A 19,592-nucleotide genomic window follows, 5' to 3' on the forward strand; every position below is an offset into this window, starting at 1 on the left:
TTTACAGAAGGAACACCCCGTTTCATACACTGTGTACTGTCTAGTCGTCTGTATAGATTTGACATTGCCCCTTAATGCCTGAGCAGTAAGGTATAGGAGTAACTGTCTGGCTTGATGGAGGTTGGTGAGATGTGTTAGACTCACTTACTTGTCTTATGTTGTGGAAGTGTAGATTTTGGGAAAAGATCATTATATTGGGAAGCAATGTTATTGAGCATTCTGTTATCTTTTAATAACTACATTTTTAAGGTGCTTATAAATATGTGTGTGTACACATATGTATATTATTTTGTAATATGTTTCTTGATAGTCAGACCTGTGAAGCTCTTGGGCATGTATCCTTCTTGCTAAGTGCTTTTAGGACTAACTGTGGTTACAGGCCCGGCACTTAGTTGAATATTTCTGTATTTATTTGTGCCAACAGTAGCCAAATTGAGCTCTTTTTTTAACAAAAATCACAAGAGAGCACAATTTTCCCCCCTCTTTTGTCCCTTCACTCACCGTAATTTTTATGTTCTGTAATTGAAAGCCTGCACGTACTATTTTAAGTTTTTAGATTAATGAAATCTTTATGCTGGTAGATCTGCGTATTTGTGTGTCTGTATAGAAGTTAGGGAGAAAAAAATATTCCTGTGAATATGAATTTGAAAGGATGTTCAATTTTCTTCTCTTTGGCTTATCTTCAGTATAGCCTCAAAATATCTTCCCACAAAAGATGAATTTGACAAAATCACACTCTTGAGAACTGACAGACTATGGTATACAGTATTTTTGAATGTAAGAATTCTGCAGATTTAAAGATAGGTATATTTTGAAAGGGATACAATCCCTCATGACTTTAAAATAGTCCATTGGTGCCTAAGTGCTTTTTGTTTAGCAAAAGCCCTTGTTAGTGTCATCCCCAGGAGATGTACAGATGCTAAGAATTGTTTGTATTATGAGTGAAGGTGTTGACATCGGGCTGTACTAGACGTATCACTTTCCAGGTACCCAAGGCCAGTGCATGCTCTGCTTCTCCGGGTTCTCATGCCAGACAATAAAATTAGTTTGACTTCTAGTAGTGGGCAGTAGTAAAAGCAGTTATCCAAGGCGCTTCTAAGGAAACTTCTCCTCTTATGTATGTTTTATTCCAGAATAGTCCAGTGAGGCAGGTAACCCCATTAGTTCTGTTTTACAGTAAGAGACATAAATTTTATCTAGCTTCAAGTACTCCCAGATCTAATTGCTCTACAATCAGCACATGCATAAGGCTTAATAAAAGGCAGGAAGGAAGAAGGTGGCTGTTAGGGGATCATTTAGTGCAGCGGCTTAAGTTTCATTTACCTGGAACAGAATTTCTCAATTGCAGTTGCATGCGTGTGTTGGATGGTGTGAATTCTTACTTGCTGAAAAATGACAAGGTCCTATAGTGAGTTTACAGACCCCAGTCTAGTCTCCGACACACAGACATGGTTTCTCGGACTGGCAGAGCTCTGCAGAGACTTATGGCTGGGTAGAAACAAAACTGTAAGTAAATCCATGCAGTAGGTAAAGATGAAGAGTATTAAAATCACAACACAAATTGTGCTACGCAGATCTTCATACAAGCTGTCGTTACGACGTTCCAGTTTCAGAAGAAAGATCTTAATTATGACCTTTGACGCAAAGACTGTGATTAATTGTAACATCCAGGGGCTAGCATGGACCAGAAACGTGTGAATGGGGAAAAGGCTGAGGAAGTGTTTGGAGCTTCCTGGACATCTGCAGACATTCCAAAGCTTAATTTATTTCATGTCATTGTAACCATATGTATTTTTATGGGGTTTTTTTAGATTTTTAAAGATTAGAAAATAACTTTTAATTGTTATTTATGAAGCACCATATGGCACACTGTAATTTTGGCTTCTCATGGAATGATGAAAGTGAAATTAATTGGAAATCACACTTAGAAATCTATTATTAAGTTAATAGAGCTAACAGCTTGTCCAGTGTTCTCTTAAAGAGCATGTTGTAGCTGCATATAATAACAAGCAACTCTTTATAAATCCATAAAGAAAATTAAGGAGTAAGGAGAGGTAGAGACAAGAAGAGAAACTGCATATATTAGTACAGTGCATGGTCGTGGATAGTGGTTCAGCTAACAAGCTACTGGTTAAAATCAAGGATAGAACATATATTTTGACAACTGCTTTACAGTGTGATCTAAATTAATTAATTTTGTGTGTGATCTAAATTTACAGTGTGATCTAAATTAATATTTTCTCCTAGGTTCATGAATTGAAGGCTCATCTCAGGGCATAAAAGGCTTTTGTCCCATTTTTAACTTTCATCTTCCTTCATAGTACCAAGCAAGTAGAAACTTGTTTGGTCCATGCAACTAAGTTGTTGCAAGCTTGTCTCTCTTGTGGCTTATGCTCAGTGAGTAGTGGTAACACTTTAAACCTGAGGTTTTTTTTTCTCCTAACCTCTCCTAATATGCAGTGAGTCTTCAGAGCTGAATCTGTAAAGTTTGCGTTATCTTGCTTTATCTTATGCATCCACCAAACAATCAAAATTGAAGCCTTTTAATACACTGGTTTTAAAAAGAAGAATCACCAAGGTGAAAGACTGTAAAAATTACCAAGCTATGAAAAGCACAGTGGGTTGTCTTTTTTTGCTTATCTGGAACATTCCCTGAATTGCCTTTCTCCAGTGTTTTTAAGAAATGTCTGCAGATGGCATGATATTAAAAAAAAAAAAATACCACAGAACAAAAAAGAAATCTCAAAAAAATATCTAAAGGAAATTATTCTTCTTAGAAGGCTAATTAATATTGGCAGGGATACATTGTTACAGATTCAATCTGAATGGTTTTGTGTTGAATGTCTTGGCGTACCGCATGCATGTGTAGGAATTGTATGGGTTGGTTAACTATATGGGGCTGTAAAAAGAATATTGTTCAGGTAATAAATATTTGACACTTGATCTTCAAAACAAAATTTTTTTGGCTTTGAATCTAAATTCACCAGTGTATCATTGGTCAGAGAGGTGTCCTTTTTATGGAATAATTAAGTCTGAAATATTGACTTAAATATTAACAGGCTCTTATCATATGTCTCCTCCTAACCTTTTTCCAATATTAGATTATTTTGGCAATTGCCTCTGTTTCACATATGTGATGAGTAAACAAAAGTAAGAGAAGGATGGTAGTACATCCTCTCCCTTGTTAGTTGTGCTTCATGTATTACTGGTATTAACTGACAATAAGTTATAAACAGTTGTGCTTACCACAGATGAAACTTCATCTGCCTACTGTAGTTAATATTCACCAGTTGCCAGAGGGCTAAAATATTTCTTTTAGTGCTACTTAATGCAGTAGGGTTTTTTATGAAATGAAAAGCTAGGTACCATAAAAACTAACATCAGTAATCCCGAGAAGGATTTTAAGCAAACTCTGTGAGGAAAATACATACAGGAATAAATATGCTTATTATTCTACTTGCAGTGTTTCTATGTTTTCAATAGATATTTCTCCATTTATTTTTATATTCCATTGTATCTTGTCATCTTTAAACCTTTATGTGATGAGCGTTCTTTGTTTCAAACTTGAGTAACTCTTGTTTTCTAGATCTGGAGCTCTGGAAATGAATGAGCTTTTGCCCAGAAGTCTCTAGAAGTCCTCAATTAGTTAATCTCCACTTGACAGGAGTGAAACATTAGAACCAATTCAGATAATTTTCTTCTTGGTTTTTCTTTTCAGTCTGGGTGAAATTCACTGCTACTCCAGATGGCCAGAGCCATACCTGTTCATCACTTAAGTCGCATTTAGATCTGCAAAAGAACTTAAATGTCACATTAGCCTTGTGCAAGCCCTCTGCCCAGCGTCTCTGTTACTAGGTTTTACTTCTCCATCTGGATTTGACACCTGCTATCAGATGTATGTTAAAGCTATGCTGGAAAGAGATTATTTCTCTAAAAAGAGATAGTGTTTATTTTCAATGTGGAGTCTGATATTCTTTTCTTCTTCAAATAGAAAATACCTCAGTAAATGAGACTACATTTGAGTGCTGAATACTGTGGTCTTAAAAATGACCTATTTTAAGTATGTAATTTCTACCTGTAAGTAGTTCTTTTTAATGTGCAGAAGGTAAGAGGGGGGGTGTTGGTGGCCATTGGCTTTTGGTTGGGGGGGGGGGGGGGGGGGTTTTTTTTTTTTTTTTTTTTTTTTTTTTGCTAGCCCACTGGAGGATTTCAGGGATAGTAAATGAGTGTCATTTTTTACTCCAAAATCAGGGCCAGGAATCAAGGGCCTCCGTAGAATAGCAGCTCCAAAGTAATGTGTTCCAACTTTCTGTCTTTAGCACTACTGAGGCAGACATAAATTCTTGTATGTCATCATTTTCCCATCCAGATGTTTCCCAGATAATGACCAGTCTAGCGTGATTTTCTTCAGAGGCTCAATAAATCATTTCAGCAATACAGTGAAAACTTTGTATTTCATTCCGCCACATACGTTGGATAATGAATCAGAATAGTGGAGGAGTTTTTGGTACTACTGGGCTTGATTCACATCAAAATACTGCCAGATTTGCTATTCTTTTGCATGTTTCTAGTGTGGATTCGTTTATTTATGGTTTGAACAACAAAAGGTGTGATGTCTAATGCAACTCCACACAATGAAACAAAAACGAGGGGACATAAGGCTAAGAGGTGGAGCAGAACTGTTCAATGGTAATTGTCGCTGGGGGGGGAAATGTTAATTTTGCTAAAAATGTACATTTTCAGTGAAGAGCTGTTCAGTATTTTCATTGCTTTGGGTAAAAATGCAAACTGTAGAAGAGCTTTGGGTTTGGAGCTTCATTAAGAAGTTTTTCATGAAGCATGTCAAAGCTCCATTCAGGGAAGTATTGATGCATGCAGTCAAATGCCGAGCTGGCATTAGTGTGTGCTTAAAATTAAGCAGATAACTACCTGTTTGATGAAAGCATCAGTATTGTGTCACTGTAAATTGCTGTAAAGAGGAGAAATGCTCACTGCTTGATGTGCTGTTGAGTTCTGTGGAAACAGGGAGGTCCCCTGAGGCTGGACGGTGCATGCACGTGCTAAGCTATCAGGTCAGTTTGTCCTGGTATTCACAAGGCAGTAAGAGATGATGGAATCCTTTGAAGGGACTTAGTCCTGCCTCGGTGTTGGCAAACTCGCAGAAATTGGCTCTAAAGCTGCTCCACCTTCAGATGCCTCCCTCTTAGCGCGTGGCCTGCGTCTCGTGCTTTTGAAGGCTGTTGGTTGCGTGCCCAGCCACCACTGTGTGATGTGCTCCAAATTTCTTTTAGCTTTGCCTTCCGTTTTAATGCTTTCTTTTTTAAGGATCTTGGCGGGCGTAGCAGGCCTGTGTGTAAAGACTGTGCTCAGCAAAGGACTAATTATCAAGTCTGTACTTGAACGGGTTTGACCTGCCACATATATTGCATTATGAATTTGTTAACACTTCTTAAGTAACGGTGGTAACGTTGCAGTTGTCTTCACCCTCTGCAAATTTACTTGCTTTTTTACCGTGTGACTTCTCTGGTTTCGTGCTTAGGTTTCTTATTTTGTGCTCCATGTTTGAAAATATCTACTACTACAGCAACTCTTTGATTCTTAAAAGTGAGTTATGAAAAAGCTAATGTATGTTCCCTGGTTTTTATATTTTCTACATTACGTACACATTTTTTCAAAATCATCTCTGCGGTTCAGTAATGGATAAAAGAATTAGAATCAGTCAGAGAAGACATTTTGTCTTTTGTTCCTTACACATAATCACAAAGAATGAGATTTTGAAAGCATTCCAGGAAAACAGGTGTGTGTATTGTTGCAGCTCGGGGCGAGAACAGTGTTTGTTCTTAATGACTGCTTGACTTCAACACTACAGATTGCATAAAACCTGTTCTCTGCATTGCATTAATACAAATGGTGTTATGGTATTCAATCAAGAATTTAGGACACAATTGAACTGCTTGAGTCTGCTAACTTTAAAATATGTTTTATTTAAAAAAAAAAAGTTTGCAGGATATTTTGGTAAGGAAAACTTGAAATGCCTGTAAGCTTTAAAAGGTGAAGATGCAAAGAAAACTGACAATGTAGTCATTTCACTGTAACTTTTTTTTGGTAGTTTAGGGAGAGGGGAAGAATGGAGAGAAATTACTTATTAAAAGTCCAGTAAAATGTCAAATTTTTAAATGACAGTGGCTTTAGGAAGCCATTCTCGTGATGTATCTATGTATTTTATATTTATGAGGAAAACAAGTTTACTAAACCACATGATTTTGCGTGCCCAGATTTCTCAGTGCATAATACGTTATCCTGAGAAGCTTCCAGGTAATAGGGATCGCAACTAATGCACAAGGAAGAGTATTCTTTGCTTGCTTTTACAGTCTCTTAAAGTGAAATAATCGAAGAGGAGAAAAATAATACTGACTGGGCCTGTTATAAAGAATATTGCAAGGTCTAAAAGTTGCAGGAATGAAACTGGTGGGTATAATGAAGGAAGAACACTGTACCCGTTTGCATGAGCTTTTCCATTTTGTTCAGTGTTTACTACGCAGCGTGCTGCAGGACACCAGGCTGACCCTGCGGGTTACAGAAAGTGGCCTTTTTTATATTTTACCCGTAGAATGGGTATTTCCTGAGAGCTGGTAGAAAAAGCTTTTGCTCACTCGTCAGTAGGCTTCAGTGTTCTTACACCAAATGAAGAACTTGTTCCCCTTCTGATTTTTTTCAAACCGTGAGTTTCTTTACAAACCCTTCAGTTTGTAAGCAAATGTCTAAGCAAATAGTAGTTTTCCTAAACCTTGGGTCTATTACAGAGGAAATCCCTCTAAATAAATAATGAGAACTTCGGTTGAAAACAGAAACTGTTAAAGAATGGAAAATAACAGAAATAAGATATCCCATGGAGTTTTAAACAAGCACATGCAATGAACAGTTATAATGTGAGAACTATTTTGGGGGGATCTCTGCATTAATAGGCATATTTTTTCCTGCATTATAGTGGTGCTGCTGGATCTAGTGAGGCTCTGTTTGCTGTATAAGTAATTTATCAGGTTTAATTTAAATGTGTAGGGCATGTGAATACTTGATTACTTTTACTCTGAGAAGGTTTAAGAGTGCAATATTAAGAGTGAGCTTTAGCTTAGCTGATTTTATCTAGCTTTAAAATTTTTATCACCGGTGAAGTGTGTAGTAATGGTTATGAAAGCAATTAATAACAGTAGTGACAGAATCAAGAGACTGACTAATTTATCATTATAGATTTTAATGAGGCTTATAATCTGGCAATAAATATACAATATATTCAAAAGTATGGAGTTATAAAAGGGATGATTTATTTAACTTTAATTCTAAAATAGTCTGAAAACCAAAGATTGTAGAAACTAGGCATGTAAGAACATAATTCTTTCTGGTGTTACAGAGCAGAAGAATGAAAATAACAGTGGAAGGTATTTTAGATTAAAATTAAAGGGGGGAAAAGAAATTGTTTAACTTCATTCTGAAGATCTTGAGGCACACCAGTAGTTTTGTAGCTGTGGGAGGTATCTTCTTGTGGACAGCTTCTTTTTCCCATCTCAATCTGCTTACTTGGCAGAGCGTGGGAACTGTCTCAGGCGCTGCATCCCTGGAGTTCTCAGAAGATGGGGAGCAGTGGAAGTGGTAGCAATACTTGCTTCTTGGGACGAGCTGTCTCAGATTTCAGAGCAAGCTCGTGTAAAGACACACAAATATGAAAAGTTATAACAGCAACTTTAAAATTCAGTGCTCAGTTTGGGAGTTAAGCTTTATTACCATTTTTTATTATTGTATTATATTTGTTATGATCTGCCTTATAGATTTTACTCTTCTCCCTTCTTTCTTGTGCTGAAGTAAGTATACCAGAGTATCTCTGGACAGGAATATTGTTAAAAAGTAATGAGCATCTGACAGGATCTTGCTTGAGCAGTAGAGCAGAATGGCTGAAATTTGGAAAATTGATTATAGCCAGTCTTTCCCAAAGGGAAGCTAAAAACTCAGGTAGTAGTGGTAGCATTAAAACAAGAAAGAAGGAAGCAACAACAATATAACAGGACAGATGAGACCCATAGAAGTAGGTTTGCTTATTGTTGGATCAGGTGGAGATAGGTAAAGAAAACCCAAAACAAACCAACCCAGACTTGACCCTTTCGGGGCTTGTAAGGGGACCCCCATGCTTTGGAGGACAAGCGCTGAGCTGCAGAGACGCAGTTTGGGAGAGGTTATGTAGAACTGTTACAGGATACTTGACCATTTGCGGTTTTGCATCAACACTGGTGAGGAAACTGAAGTAGGAATGGCATGTAGGCATACTGGGTTTTGTTGATGTTCTTCTAGTTCTTGTGCTATCCAAAATGAAGTATAATTGCTGTCAGAAAATGTAGTATCTGCCTTGTTTTCCTGAAACCCTATGTTATGAAAACTAAATTATAAAGCAGAGTGGGGGGAAAAGCCTTACTTTGGGAAGGGAAGCACTGAATTTACTGCTCTGTTTTAGGAAATCAGTGTCAGCATAGGTGGTTGGGAGGTGGAGTTGATTATCCAGTGGGATCCCAGCCAGTCCTTTGAGGAGTAATATTCTAGACAACCATGAAAAAGATTCAGACTAACTCTTGACAGGCCAAAAGGAAGCTTAAAGTTGCACGTGTCCAAGCGTAACAGTGATTTGTGTCCCTCGGAGGAGTTTTACCAGGTAAATACATCATTAGATCGGCCTCTGCCTCTTCGTAGACGGGGAGAGTTTGGAGCTGGTTGCAGATTCCTGGACCCCATGTCGCTCTTTCAGGACTTCGGGAAGGGGATGTACTGGAAGAGCACAGGTTGATGACTTTAGACAAAGAAGGGTGACTGGCAAAGTTCTTGAAGTTAATTAATATCTGTCCAACCTCACTGGGCTGGGGTCCTCCTGTGCATAGTGAAGGGTGGAGGGATCCCGTTAACGCCTGCTGCCTTTGTGGGGACAGCTCTCATGTGTCTATAAACTTGGTGTTTATGCTCACGGTTGGGTCAGTAAGGAGACGGTGCTTGTGTAAGACGTTGATTTGGCATGTCCTCAATTTGTCTTCTTTGCACTGCTCCCGTGACACGGGGTTACTTCCATGTATTTTGCAACGTGTACTAAGCTCGTTGCGGGAGGTATGAGCGCGTTTCCCAGTGACTCTGCCGCTGCTGCAATACTTACGGTGCTGCCAAGGTCTGGAGTCAGCCCTTCTCCTGTGATCAGTTGCTTTACACCGAGGTAAAACACACAAATGTAATGCTGAATCAGGTGCTGCATTTTTAAAAGAAATGCAGACGCTAATTAATTTTCACAGCGCCTTTGCGGATCGAGAAGCCGAACTGCTGAAGGTCGCATGGTGAGACAGAACTGTGGTGAGGCTTTCATGAGACCTCCTCCCTTTCAGTCCCCGGCTCCGGTTGTGTCGCGCAGGATGCCTTGCCAAAGGAGTCCTGAGTGGTCTCTGGTATAAAATCTTTATTCATAAACAGGCAAGAGTGAGGCCTGGTAGTGTGTAGCCTTTCATTGTCTGTTCTTTACAGTAGTTTATTTTTGATAAGCTCCAGCACATTTTAATGTAATTGTTAACACGCCTAATTTGCAGTCACACAGTCGTATCAATAATAATGGAAAGTTGTTCACAGGTAATAAATTAGCATACCATGTAACTAGCAGATCTGTGGTTTTCAGTATATTGTTTCATGATCAAGAATTCAGGAGTTAAATATACACAGCAGTGGGCTGAGAACAAGCTGTTCATTTTTGCTGCAAGCAGTACCAGTGGACCAGAGTAATCATAGCTCCCAAAAGCAGGACTGATTTTATTGATTTTAAATAGGTTTTCATTATAGAACTGAGCCTATTACAATTGCAGGGAGTATCACCAGCATTTGTATTCACAGCGCTGACCGAAGAGAAGGAGACGTATTGTTGAATGCAGTGCAGACGATGCTTGTCCCTCAGAGGGTTCTGTTATGTTCCGCTGAAGCATCTGAATTTATTTAAAAGAAAAGTATTTAAGGCTTTTTTCCGATGTGATTAGACTCATTTTTTTTAAAAACGTAGTTAGACCCAAGCACAGTTGTGAAAGTTTAAACTCTGAGGACTTTTCTGAGGGGTAAAGTTCTTGCTTATTTATTGACAGCTGACTTAGGGACAAGCTGTATTTTCCTCCATCTTCTTAAGGGACTCTGGAAATGTTCATGTCTCTCTTTTTCTGTAGACTAATATAAAAAAAGACAAACATGAGATCCAATGAATAAATTGTTAAGTCTGAGATACTAATGTATTCAAGCTATAATTAGTTAAGAACACATGCTGTTACCAGAAATGCGTCATTAATCTGCATGGAGCAGTTTGCAGCTATTTGCTGCTAAATTAGTGATACTTAAAAGCAGTCTTTTTTTCTATTGTTTTTAATGATAAAGAAAAATTTAAATCTGTGACCAAAAATATCTATGCACACTTAAGAAGCAGTCTGTTTTGTTATTTGTGTTTGGTTTTCGGTTTTGGGTTGCTTGTTTTTTTTTTTTAAATTAACACAGAGGCATGTCAGTCAATGGACATAAACAGAAGTTCATTGCAGCCTTAATTACCAAATGCAGTGCTGTTGAAAATGTTGCAGTATACTTTATGGTGGTGTAAGGACATCTTCCTTGTGCTAGGTTCTCTGCAAATCCAGTATGTATAACTTTACAGCTCTGCTTAATCATTTTTCCAGTGTTAGTACAGCAGTTTGGAGGGTTACTAATGCAAAATAATTACAGCTTTTTGGTTTTAGTGGGTTTAATACTGACTCAACATACTGCTTTTTAGATTATTTATTTATTTTTATTAGAGCCCAGAAGTGAAGGAGAATCACTTTATATGTTCCAACTAAAGCCACATTTTTCTTTTGGGGTAGGCTTTCATAACATAATTTGGGAATTCAGGCAGGAGATAGGATGAAAACTTTGAGCATTTCTAGAAATCAGCTCTTTATCTAAACTGGTGATGTTAAGTAGTGGATCAGCTTGGTAAGTACTGAATGATCAAGCCTAGTTACTGTGGAATAAAATCTGGCTGGTTTACTTCATTTTACAGAGCTTGGGCAAATAACTATTGAATTAAATTGCTTCCTGTTGGTTTCCCCAGGGCGAGAAGGACCTGCTGTACGCTGCTCTGCTGAGCTGCTGTATTGATTAGTTCTTCAGGTCTAATCTTTACATGGTTAGGCTTACTTTCTACTGTGTTTGTTTATGTTTTTGATAGTTGTTTTTCTGGAGATACTGTATTGCCTTGATAGTCCTCTAGTGGATTATAAAAATGTACACATTAATTCCTTTCTCTAACTTAATTTGTTGTAGCCAAATGAAGATAATCAGCACTGGTGTAGCATGCTGGTTAGGAATGAGGGTGATGATCACTCACATAATTGATATCACATGTCACTGACAATCAAAACTCACGTTGTTGGGATGGTTGGCACCTAAAATCGATTTAATTAAATGCTTGCAGCATCTATTAACAATACTATATTAGATTCTTTGTCACAGTGGCTGTTGTGATTTTAGAGTTTGCTTCTCCAGGTTGGAAAGTGATTTATAGTTTTACTTTGTCTTAATAATTTGTGTGCTTAGAAAACACTTGATATAAAACTTCTTGTTGCATTTAAATTTCCTTGTTATCTACCTTGCAATGGCATGAGTAATAGGGAGCCCAGAACAAGAATGTATTGGAATGCATGAAGTATTTTCAAGGAGAATTCTTTTAAGGTTCAGAATGATGTGTGTCAAATGTTACTGAATGGATAAACATGTGGAGGGATTTTGTCTTGAGAAGCTCAGAAATCGGGCATCTCATAGTGCAGTACCTCCAATATCTGTGTTCAAAAATGCATTTCTGTCCTAGTATAGGAAATAGAATATTTATTTAATAATATTTATTCTGTCCTAAGATGCAACTGTTTTTCTAGTTTCTGAAATTTATTATACTGGAGCATTGAAATGACGATGTGTCAGATCTCGTCTGCACCAAAAGTTGTCACACCTTCAAAGTTATTAACGCATCTGTAAAATATTTTTGTGTAATACAAGCCTAGAAAACCTGTGTTTGTTTGAATGAAAGTATCCGTACCCTCTGTGTCACTTAAAATATAAATTTGTCAATTTAACAACAAATTCTCATGTTTTCTTGCATACTTGCATAGAAGATTCTAGGTGTGACCTAATCCAAACATCACTGAAATCAGAGATTTTCACAGGACTTCAGAAAAGGATAACAATGCTAGCCTTTTCTAGGCACCACTTAATGATATGTTAATATTAGGATCTCAGACATTGCAAAATACCTGGCAGTATTACAATAAATATGCAAAGAGACAGTATTCAGTATTAATAAACATCTTACAGGCACCTGGCAAGTATTTATGGTTCAAGAAGCTGCTGTGGTCCGTGGAGCTGCAGAGATCATGAGTGATGGTTTTGTCTGATGGGTTTTTTTTCTTTTCCCTTTCCCTCCTTCCCCATTTTACTCCGTAAGGATGTCAGGATTGCTTCTGTTTGGAACGTAGGTCTTGGTGCAGTTACTTTTGTCACTGTGTCTTGCTGCACGTTTTCGTTACTAAGATACTGTTACACTCGCATGGCCAAAAATTCAAGAGATAACTTGCCTCCCGAACAGATTAACGTGTTTTCACAGGCACTGCCCTTGGTCTACACTTATGCGCCCTTTGGAGATGGGGATTTCTTCTAGGACCACATCCATAGCTTTGCTTACGTGTGTTCAGAGCAAGGAATGGAATTTATTTTCCTTGATGAGCGTTTGTTTCTTCTGCATTCAAGACAAAACATGATCTGATTCATGTCTTAAAAACCGTGCCAGAGCGTAAGCTGTCAGGCTATATGCTGGTTATATGGTTTGTTGTGCAGACTGTGTAGCATTAATAGCGTGGTTTTGATCTAAATAATGACATACTTACCCTGCTAATAAGTAATGTATGTTTACCCTTAAACTTCCTTGAACAATTCCTTTTTGCAAGGTTGCTTTCTAAAAATGCTGAATTGACTCTTGTTTAATTGCTCACTAGTTATGAACAACCTCTCATTGTTTTTTAAAGAGTCTAACCTGGAAATGCTTTTTAAACTTACACTAACAAGCTCAATATATGACACATGATATAATAGCAACGTGTTTTTCTTTTACAGAGGCAAAGGAGATTGTTCTGAAGGCACAGATTCTGGCTGGAGGGAGAGGAAAAGGTATTTTCAATAGTGGATTGAAAGGAGGAGTTCATCTAACTAAAGAGTAAGTCTTTAAAATTGAAGAAGCATAAATAAATTGCATCTGTTGTAATATTTAAGCTGTTTACAATAGCAATGTGGCTCTTTCTTTTAATATCTTCCAATAAACTAACTTTTTCCTTTGTTTGTAGCCCTAAGATTGTTGAACAGCTTGCTAAACAGATGATTGGGTACAATCTGTCAACAAAGCAAACTCCAAAGGATGGTGTGACAGTTAAAAAGGTAAGATTTTTGCCTCTTGAAAGTTGAGGACTGTGTTCAGCTGCAATTTTGCATTAATATGTTGGGGTGTATGACACAGACTTACTCTTTTTATTCCTTCTCCAATGCGTCATTGATTGCACTTAGTTGATGAAAGTAAAGGGAAAAAAAAAGTTACTTTTTCTTTCTTGGTGTCTATGTATTTTGTCTATCAATTTCATCATACCTAGTGGTGGAAAAAGGAATTCAGTTTTACTACCTGTGTTGAAGGGAATCCTTTGTCATAGCTTTATCCTTCCATCAAATACATACTAAATGCTAGCATAGCTGTATATAGCATTAACTATATGTGCTTATTGACATTCTGCTTAGAGAAGTAATATATACACGATTCCCTGTAGTAATAATATTATCTGAATTCCATTTATCATCAGCTTTGGGCAGCTGTTATGAAAGATAGTGACAGATGACTTTGCATGAGAATGATCTCAATTTAAACAAAACAAAACGAAAGTGCCTAAAAGTAGATTCTTCCTAACTTGTTGCAGATACAGAGTAAAATGTGGTCATGGTAGTGGTTCAGCTAATATGTGGTAATTCATTTACCTATGTTGGTGCATACTGCAAGGTGCCAAGATTCACTTCAGCATAAATGTTGTTGAGCAATCAACACAATGCTCTGCATTGGCCTAAGAGAAGCATAGATAGCCCTTGAGCAAGACTCTTCTTTACCTTTGTAAAATTCTGTAAGTCAGGAGATCCTAGCACTTGCCTATCTACTGTATTTTTACCTCCTGCTTTTGTTTTACTGACCAAGGATCTTTCTACAGGTATGTAGTCAAGGGCCATGCTGTATTGGATGCCAGGAGATAATTTGGCATGAGCGGAAAAGAACTGCAGTTTCATGTTTAATGTATTACAAACAGCTTGGAATATTAGCATAGGAGGGGAACACCTGTCTGGAAAAATTCTGTGTAATGAGGGCTGGAGGAAGGTGCTCAGGCAGTTCTCTTGGGGAGCAAGGAGAGCAGATTACCATCACTCCTCATAGTTGTTAAAAAGAAATACTAGTTATTAAGAAGAAGGAACAGTGTTACCATTAAGGCATGTCTGTCAGAGATCCTGATAAAGCTAAGGATATAAAACAGGATATACATTTCCCATATTAAGGCACTCTGCTTTGAAAACTTTGTATTGTAAAAGCGGCTTTCTTTTATAAATTCTTTGGTTTTATTCTTTTGCCCTAGTTCACCTACTTTGAATGCATCAATACAGGAAACCTCACTCTTTTGTCTGAGTGCAAGTCAGTTCATTCATTTACATATTCAGTTCTGAAAAAGAAACTTGTAATTTTCTTTGAAATGATAGAAAGGCATAGGTGTTGGGTTTTTTAAAATGGATTATTCAAAGGATTTATATTAAGATGACTTTTGTACCATGTATAGAATAGCTATAGAAGATTTAACTTGTAATTGCTTTCCTCCCCATCCACATGTTGCTTGTGTAAATAACCAAGGGTCAAGAGTAAGCAAGCTAGGGCATATGTGAAGTTTGCACTACTGAACTTTGGATATTTATTTTGGTCTAAAGGAAGGTATATAGCCTTGATAGACTGTGTATTTTTCCTTTGCTACAAAGTTACATGAAAACTTCTTGGGACACAGCTTGCAAGTATTTTAATATTGATGCACAATAAACTAGTCTGATGCTTTTGACTGGGAGCAGCTGATCATCTACTGTCACGGACTTCCGCTCTGATGATACAGTTGGCTTTTAAAAGCCTTAGGCCAATTCATATCTTTATCACACACATGTATAACAAGCTAATAGTATGTCTTATGTTTTTGGTGTTAAGATCTTGATTCTTGGTAATTTATGGTAAGAGCATCCCCCCTGTTTTCAATTAATTAATCATGTAAGTTTGGCCAATGGTATGCTGATGATTTCCTCATTGCATGTTAGATAGTGAAGAAAGCATATTTAAAATTATGCATCTAGGTCACCAAAAGACCATTTCCCAGAAAAACTAATGTCCTTTAGAAACACTTATCTTTTCCAAAGTTAGCTCACTCTAGGATCTTCAAAGTAGTTAAAGCAGTTGAGGCATTCAGGTTTGTAGTATCAGGACTACAGTGTCAAACGCTGAAATTTTAATCAAGGGGCAAACTACAGTAATATGATTAAAAGTATGAGTTTGGCTATGTCTAAGATGCAATTTAATTCAGTGGGTAGTTAATGCACAGAAAATACTGAACAGACTCTTTGCGCATGCGAAATCCGAAGCAGCGGATTGGTAGCAGGCGTTTTTGTTCTATTTTGAGGCATGTGCTCTCTCTGTATGTGTATGTACAAATATGTGTGTGTACATGTACTTAAAAGAAAACTGCAGTTCAGGAAGAAGTGGGTAATAAACATCTTTCAGAAGGAAAATAGTTAAGTCACTTTCTGCGAGGCAAACAATGAGCTAGTGTCAAGTCGGGAAGTGGAAGTCACATACCAGAAATTTTCGAGAATTAGAATAATTATGGAGCAGAAAATGGAGCTTTCTGCTTTCCTTCTCATCTTGTACACCTATTACAAAATTTAAAGCATGTTTGTGCTTCTTTAGATTGATATTTCTTAAATAAATAGCACTCTTCTCAGTTCACTCATAACTTGGAAGCTATTTTGTGAGTTTACATAAAATCCTCCTATGGCAGCTTGGAATTTGGAGAGCCTGGTTATCTGAGAAGACAGCCTTGTCTTATCATGACAAGCTGAGAATTTGCTACCTGTGTTTTCTCTCCAAGCAATAACAGAATTAACATTTTGAATAATTGATTCAGTATAAAAGAGCTGTTATATTTACCCTCATGAAATTAGATGTGTGACTTAAACTTTTAGGTAATGATTTACTTTTAGGAAGGAAAGCTTGAAGTTATCAGGAAGTTTTAAAGAAAACTGATCTTCCCCCCCCCCGACATTCTAAATATAAACTTGATGTGGTAAACAGATAATGATGCATCACATTCTTTATCATAAGCAAAACAGTCAAAATGTGAGAAAAGTCAACGGTCTGTAGATTCAATTTCAGTACTCTTAACTGTTCATTAATGCGTTTGCGTTAGTTTTGTTATATGAATGATAGGTAGATTTTAACAAATAATATTTTAAGACCTCGAATACCAATTTCCCTGGCCTTGCTCTGTATCAAGCAGGGAGGATTATGAAGAAAAGTAACTTTTTTGTTGGGAGAAATGAGAGATGTTGCACATCTCTGACAATTTTTACTCTACAGTAAGCTTGTCTACTACAAATTAGGTAGATTCTCAATAGTTTTGTGAATTAAGACAGGGAAGTATTTGACGATGCTGACACGGTTAATTAGCAGTAGGGAGGAGAATCACTCGGGGCAGAAGTAGCAGTTGAAAAGATACCTGATTTAATAATGTAAGTTCCATCTGCTGTGCTTGCCAATGTGCTCCTCAAGACTTGTTGCGTGGATTCCCATCCTAAGTCTGGCCCTGATCCTGAGTACTCTGGAAACTGAACAACTCGGACAAGATCCAGTAGGACCAGCTGGTTTTATTTGACCTATGTCTAAAGCGATTGACTCGCGTTTTTCAGATACGCTGATGCAGGATATGTAAGAAGGTGAAAACATGCATGCAGGTAAAAAGACTAGTAGTAGCAAATCAGGGATGCTTTCCATAACTTTGCATGTTAATTTGACAGACCTTGGCAAGTAGCTGAGCTATGTTTCTGAAGTTGGCTTTTAGCATTCCTTTATAGTAGCCTACAATAGGCAGATGCTTTCAAGTAGTACAGTAGTTTTCTAAATTCTTAGTTGTGCTCCTTCACTCTAGTTTTCTTTAGTTTGCTTTCGAACAGTTGCTTATTTGAACAATTCCTTTGTATCACCCTATGTTCTATGAGTAAAGCAAGGTAAAAGTAGAAGGAAACAAAATTACTGTATAGAAAATTTCTTCCAAGTCAAAAAACCCATAAAGAGCGAGCATCTTTCCTTCCATTCTGAGCACAGAGGGCTTTATTTAATTCCTTGTCTCTTACTTTTTTTTTTCTGTTAAGATGTACAGCCTGGCAGAAGGTAAGTACATTCTTTCTTATGTACTCCAGAGTAGAATGTCAAAATAACTGACTTGAGTGAGAGTATAGTGCATCTTTCTTGTTTATAGTCCTTGAACTATGAAAACCTCAGGAATACTTATTTGATGGAACACATCTTGCTTGGTAGGCAGAGTTTTAAGACTGCAGGTCTACATGCCTCTCAGGTCTAAGGAGTTTGAACTGCTGACTGATAGAATGAATTTCACCTTATGTTTCATTCAGTCATAAGCTTCGCCTACAATTATTGTTCAAAACTGTCGCTCTATAAACAGACCACGTTAGTTAATCCTTCTTAATGATACTAATCTTAGGGAAGTGTTTTTCCTGATTTCTACTACTTCCATTGGAAGATAGAAAATAGTGCTCTGCTAAAGAAGAATGTAGTTGATTGTCAGGAGAAGCTATGGTACTAATTAAATTGCAGAGGTGGCTGCTCAGTTTTGAGGTTGAAAAGCAAAACCGTAGTGCAGAGCAGAACTACAGTCTTTGCACCTGAGATTATGGCACCTGTTATGATCATAAGGAACGATTAGTAATGATCATATGCTTTTTTTTTTTTAAGCTGAAGAACATTTGGGAGAATTTAATATTCCTGAGTCAAAACATAGTTTTGAGAGTCCTTTGCCAAGTGTAAAACTACTTCATCTCTGAAATTGCTTTAATAGCTGTTGTTACACTACTGCAAAAATCAACAGTTCAGATGAAGAGGAAGCTATAGTTATACCTATAGTTATTACCTTCAGTAATACTGAAATTTGAAAGGACTTTGGCTTTGGCCGATTTTGGGGAGGAGAGAAAAAATTGTAACAAAGGAATTATATGGGCTGTTTTCCTCCCAATTTTAATGTGAGTACTTGTGGATTCTAACCATGTAGGATTTGAATTATCTTTTCTGTTGCGTGGTGAGGTATCTGTCAGATATTGGTACGAAAGGGCTCTGTAGTTTATAGTAATAAATAGAAATGAGTAGTTCCTTGGAAAAATAAATTTTTATGTTTCTAGAATGTGCCAGTATCTGAAGGTTACGCATCTGCTTGTCTCTAAACTAAAAGTGAAAAGCTGGATGGCAGAATTATCTGCAAACGCGTTTCCTTGGGAAATACTTAGGGAGGTTGTCATGATATTTAACCTTAGCTGGCAGCTAAGCCCCACACAGCCGCTCACTCATTCCCCCTGCTGGGATGGGGGAGAGGATCAGAAGGGTAAAAGTGAGAAAACTCATGGTTTGAGATAAAGACAGTTTAATAGGTACAGCAAAAGCCATGTGTACAAGCGAAGCAAAACAAGGAATCCATTCACCGCTTCCCATCGGCAGGCAGGGGTTCAGCCGTCTCCAGGACAGCAGGGCTCCATCACGCGTAACGGTTACTTGGGAAGACAAATGCCCTAACTCTGAACGTTCCCCCCTTCCTCCTTCTTCCCCAGCTTTATACACTGAGCATGAGGCCATACGGTATGGAACATCCCTTTGGTCAGTGGGGTCAGCTGTCCCCGCTGTGTCCCCCCCAGTTTCTTGTGCCCCCCAGCCTCCTCGCTGGTGGGGTGGGGTGAGGAGCAGCAAAGGCCTTGACTCTGTGTCAGCACTGCTCAGCAGTAACGGAAACATCCCTGTATTATCTACACTGTTTCCAGCACAAATCCAAAACATAGCTCCATACCAGCTACTATGAAGAAAGGTAACTCTATCCCAGCCAGAACCAGCACAGCAGGGCAGGAATTCAGTGCTGAGATTGTAAGTGTAGGGTGGCCTTCTGTCAGGATGAGGGAGAGAACTTAAGCCTGAGGCTTTACCAGTAAGAAACGGTGCTACTGATGTGATGCATCAGAAAGCCAACGTACCCTCTCTTACATCTATGCAAGACTGTAGTCCCTTGTGACTCAAGTTTTTCTGAGGACAGCATGTTGAAGTACTTGTTGGGAATAAAAAGGTAATACGGAGGTGCCCTTTGTGGACACAGCTGCAGCTCTGAGTCTCTTGGAAAAAAACCCAAGAATTAGGCATT

The 19,592-nt window shown here is 37.9% G+C and overlaps 1 protein-coding gene across 1 annotated transcript in view; it reads left to right on the forward strand.

Moving 5' to 3' along the window:
- SUCLG2 (succinate-CoA ligase, GDP-forming, beta subunit) overlaps positions 1-19,592 on the forward strand; it is a gene marked incomplete at its 5' end in the record, with an annotated part of 105,576 nt that overhangs the window by 19,425 nt on the left and 66,559 nt on the right. Inside the window, 2 exons of the mRNA XM_010288596.1 lie at positions 13,186-13,285; positions 13,413-13,503. Of these exons, the coding sequence (XP_010286898.1) occupies positions 13,186-13,285; positions 13,413-13,503 (191 nt within the window). The remainder of the gene's footprint in view (positions 1-13,185; positions 13,286-13,412; positions 13,504-19,592) is intronic.

Source organism: Phaethon lepturus, unplaced genomic scaffold (genome assembly GCF_000687285.1).
Source record: "Phaethon lepturus isolate BGI_N335 unplaced genomic scaffold, ASM68728v1 scaffold11896, whole genome shotgun sequence".
In the NCBI taxonomy this organism is placed as follows: Eukaryota; Metazoa; Chordata; class Aves; order Phaethontiformes; family Phaethontidae; genus Phaethon; species Phaethon lepturus.